Below are 5,138 nucleotides of genomic sequence, written 5' to 3' on the forward strand. Positions count from 1 at the left end.
GAATTGCAACTTAGTGGGAAGGATTATTTATGAACAAACATTATAAGTTGTAGTTCTTATGTTAATATAAAAAATAAAAATATATTTTAAAATATTAATTAAATTTCACATTGCTTGATTTCAAGAATAAAAAGATATCATATAAATTGACGGAAGAGTATGTATATATTTAAGTGTTTATGAAAAAAAATCGATTTTGGGTTACATTAAGATAGTACAAAAACTTATGTAATTATTTGTCAAAATTATTGATGCTCTTTCCATTATATTTTCTTGTGAATATTTGATGAATTTAAGTATATATGAAATTATTGAAAGAGAAAGAAATAATAATTTATACCCCTTTCGTTTTTTGTATTAGTTATTTATTTTTTCTTTTACGGATTCTTTATGAAATTATAAATAAAAACGATACCTTATTAATTTACTCCTTAAGAATTGTTTTTGCAATTTTACAAATTTTGTTTATATTTTTAAGAATAATTAATTATTAGTGTAATGAAAATAAAAATATAAATATAATTTAATTTGTTAATTGAAAAATAATTTTTAAAAATAATTTTTAGTAATGTAAATAATCAATACATGAAAGAAATATAATATCAAATGTTAAAAGTATGATGAATTAGACTAAATTTCACATTTTTTATAAATAAAATTATTTTCAAAAAAAAGAAGAAGAAGAGATGATAAAAAATGGAAGATTTCAATCAAAGAGAAAAAGTTAAAAAGGAAGAGAGAGAAATGGATTTGGCCCATTTTTCTGAAAATGGGACCCAATAATCCACTTGGCAAATTCTAAGAGGAGCCTCATACAACTTGTGTCTGCCACATCATATCTATCCCTCATCCATAATAAAATTTTTCAGGGAAGTAGGTAATAAAATCACATGAACAAGAGGTGCATGCACTGATTGATTACAATTAGCCATCTCGGGTCCCACATCTAAAACGTATTAATTATCTTTGATTAATCACTCATAAATCCTAATTTTTTCAAGTTTTTGGTAGAGTACCAAATTCAATTAATTTTAAATATAATTTTAGATAAACGCTATGAAAAATTGATGGTCATATGCAAAGTTTATCTAATACAAAAAATATAATGAATATGATACTCAAAATTGAAAAAGATCCGTAAAAATTCGTCATTCCTTTTAAACAGATGAGTAGTACAAGAGAAAAATATAATTAGGAATAGATGCAACATCATAAACTTGATGATTTGAGTTGAACCCAACATCTTTTAACACGAAATATATATATACTTATACATACAATCCAATATAAAAAAGTTAAACCCGTCAAATTTAAATCTTCCGAAACAAGCATGTTGTTTTACAACTTGTCAATTTTTGTTGCTAACTTTCATGTTGAAGAGTCCAAACAAAAAATACAGCAAAGAAGTCCGGTTGAATAGTCCAAAACTTTTGGTTATAAAAAAGTGTGTCCTATCTTTCTTTTCCACTGTGAGGTACACAAAAAAAAGAAGCTCAATTGCATAGAGAGTACCTTTTTTTTTTTGTGTAAATTTTAAAGTGCAATAATTTTGAGAATTCATCAATGGCAACTTTAAGCAGATTCTTAAAGAAAAGATCATTAGCTAGCAACAGATTGTTCTCTACACAACTTCCTCATACTAACATCAAGTCTGAAGTTTCTCAAGTTAGTCCAATTTTTACTGCTATTATTTTTCTCTGTTTTTTATATTTATTAGATCTCTCTTATGGATGTTATATAAGTGTTTATGTTTATGAATTTTTTTTTTACAAGAGTTATATCTTGAAATCAGGTTCTGGCTGTGTCATTTGTGTCTCTTTCTATTAGGATATTGTCAATGGCGAAATCAGAAATTTCTTCCAAGGGTGTTGAATATTTAGTATTTATGTATAAAACGTAGTTTTTGACCTATATATGAGGTATAATTTTCTCTAGGCAAGGTATAATCTTTCGATGAAGGGTGTGCATACCAAACTATTATTTGTATCCAATTAGAAAGTTTAAAACAACTTCACAACTGTCATATTATGTAATTTGACATGTTAAAATCTCAAATTTCAGTTAATTGGGAAAACACCAATGGTTTATCTTAAAAAAGTGACAGAAGGATGTGGAGCATATATAGCTGTGAAACAAGAGATGTTTCAGCCTACTTCTAGCATCAAAGACAGGTACAAAAACTGTGTTCTTATGTGTATTTGCTTCCAGTTCTATGCTTTAAAGAATCAAAATTATCTTGTTTGTTTTGCACCAGACCAGCATTGGCAATGATCAATGATGCAGAAAAGAAAGGCTTAATATCACCTGAAAAGGTAAGTTAACGCCATTCGTGTCTTTTACTAGTGGAAGAACTTATTAACTCCTTTAGTTGTAAGTTGAAGTGTTTAGACGTGCACTATCAAAGTTAGTTGGAGTGCTTACTTGCCAGTTGAGGCCAAGTTTGTGTGTGTTTGTGCAAGAATATGTTGTCTCTGACATGCTTGTTGATTATAATTAGACGACGTTGATTGAGCCAACATCAGGAAATATGGGGATTAGTATGGCATTTATGGCAGCAATGAAAGGCTACAAAATGGTTTTGACTATGCCATCGTACACGAGCATGGAGAGGAGAGTGACAATGAGAGCATTTGGAGCCGATTTAATCCTCACCGATCCAACCAAAGGAATGGGAGGCACTGTTAAGAAGGCTTATGAGCTTTTGGAATCTACACCTAATGCTTTCATGCTTCAACAATTTTCCAACCCTGCAAACACTCAGGTAATTTTAAGAAACTTAACTTAATTCATATATTCTCTGTTTTACTACAGAATTCTCAATTGTTTCATATCGAAAAACAGGTTCATTTTGACACAACTGGCCCTGAAATATGGGAAGAAACTCTAGGTAATGTTGACATATTTGTCATGGGAATAGGAAGTGGAGGCACTGTTACTGGTGTTGGACAATATCTTAAATCCAAAAATCCTAATGTCAAGGTAAATATATACTCTTGGTTCCTCGAGACAGAATCATTAAACGTCCAAGATAATCCTATGTAGTCCCCAAAATAGTTTACAACGTGCTTATATTTTCTCCTCTTTTACTAGATATATGGACTCGAGCCAACTGAAAGCAATATACTGAATGGTGGAAAACCAGGTCCTCATCATATAACGGGAAATGGGGTCGGATTCAAGCCAGATATCCTTGATATGGATCTAATGGAGGAAGTACTAATGGTATGTTAAGTTCTTTGTTTATCTCATTTCCCTTCAAATTGAAAAATAACAACAGAATTATGTTACTACTAAGTTCTGTTCTAATGAAATAAGAGCTATAATTAGTCATTTTGGTAATTGTACTCATGATCTGTACTTGTTGAGTTGTAGGTTTCTAGCGAAGACGCTGTAAACATGGCTAGGGAGTTGGCAGTGAAGGAAGGACTCATGGTAAATTTCAGATAAATGCATCTTTCATTTTGAAACATATAGATAAACAAGGATTAAATACGTACTCTATCCGTACAAATAGAAGTAGCTCCTTTATACAGAACGGTAAAGCAGTTTCTCTGATCATCGACTATAGAAACAGAAATGAAGCGTTAGTCCATACCAACTTGATCTTTGTTTCTCCTCGAAACAAACATGTATGTGTCCTGATAGTCCAAAGCCATGATGATCACTCTAAACTACATTCTATTCATTGTGTAGGTTGGGATATCGTCAGGAGCTAATACAGTAGCAGCTCTAAGACTTGCTCAAAAACCAGAAAACAAAGGCAAACTCATAGTGGTATGAATATATGTCATAAATTCATCATGCAATAGACCAACGATCATCGTTACTTTTTCATTTCTAGTTATATAAATGTAACTTGTTGGTTTTTGATTACAGACTGTACATGCAAGTTTTGGAGAGCGATACTTATCATCTGTGTTGTATCAAGATCTGAGGAAAGAAGCTGAGAATATGCAACCTGTTTCAGTCGATTAAATATCGAAAACTCAGCAAGAAAAATGTATTTTTTTTTGTTCATTCTAAATGATGTTTTCTGAATGTCTACTGTTGGTTGATTACCTTTATGAATCTCGTTGTTGCTATATCTTAACATGTAAAATCAGCAAGTTAATTTATTGTTATTAGTTTTGATATGAATCATGACTGCAAAGTACACCTTATTAGAAACATATACTTTATGAGTATTTAAAATGATAGCTTTTTCTTTCTTGTTTTACCAAAAAAATAATTTAAAAATGATAGCTTTTCTATAATAGTAGTTATGTATAAAAGTTTCACAAATCTTATCATTAACCGATCTTAGCTCAGTTGGTATGAAATATTAGTACCATTTGGTATTCGATATATTCCGAATACCGAGTTATTTATGAAGGTCATTTATCAACCGAATTACTTAACTCGGAATTTGAATATCCTGAACCAAATACCAAACATCCACCACTACAAACTGTCAGATCAATTTTGTTCATAAATGTGATATGAAAAACTTATATTCTATTTTCTAGGGGTAGGCATTCGGTATACGGTTCGGGTCTCTCAAATTTCGATTGGTAATTGGTAATTTAAAGTAGATATCAAATACCAATTTTTTAGATTTCAGTTTGGTAATTCGGGGAAACGGTAAATTAAACTTCAGTTTGGTACGGTATTCAGTAATACCGTATTAAAGTTATAGCCGATTGTATTACAAAGTTAATACTATTTCTCCAATTATTTCTATTTTTTTTTATGTGGAGGCACAATATAATAGAAGATCATAAAGTAAGAAGACATTAAAATAAAAAAAAAACAAATTGATACAACTAAGGGTGTGTTTGGTATGAAGGAAAATGTTTTCCTCGAAAATGTTTTCCTGGAAAACAAGTAGAATTTTGACTTATTTTCTCATGTTTGGTTAGTGAGTAGAAAATATTTTCTGGAAAAGATTTTTAGTGTTTGATACTTTGATTTATGAATGAAAAATATTTTTGAGAAATATCTTTTATTTTTACTAGAGTAGAAAATAATTTTTGAAATTGAAAATATTTTTTTAAAACAAACTTAAATTTTTTTGGGGGGTGGGGGTGGGGATGGTTGGGGTGAAAAAATGAAATTTTGAAGTTGAAAATATTTTTTAAAAACAAACTTAAATTTTTTTT

At 29.9% G+C, this 5,138-nt stretch overlaps 1 protein-coding gene across 1 annotated transcript; it reads left to right on the forward strand.

Moving 5' to 3' along the window:
• The first annotated feature begins 1,471 nt into the window (after window positions 1-1,471).
• On the forward strand, window positions 1,472-4,058 carry PCAS-2 (bifunctional L-3-cyanoalanine synthase/cysteine synthase 2, mitochondrial-like). Its single transcript, NM_001288115.1, is given in 9 exon segments — window positions 1,472-1,665; window positions 2,062-2,171; window positions 2,255-2,312; window positions 2,498-2,761; window positions 2,842-2,979; window positions 3,091-3,222; window positions 3,373-3,432; window positions 3,694-3,774; window positions 3,877-4,058. Coding segments are annotated over 9 exon segments (1,044 nt in total). The 5' UTR covers window positions 1,472-1,563; the 3' UTR covers window positions 3,976-4,058.
• Window positions 4,059-5,138: the final 1,080 nt, after the last annotated feature.

This window comes from Solanum tuberosum, unplaced genomic scaffold (genome assembly GCF_000226075.1).
Source record: "Solanum tuberosum cultivar DM 1-3 516 R44 unplaced genomic scaffold, SolTub_3.0 scf00010, whole genome shotgun sequence".
Lineage (NCBI taxonomy): Eukaryota > Viridiplantae > Streptophyta > Magnoliopsida > Solanales > Solanaceae > Solanum > Solanum tuberosum.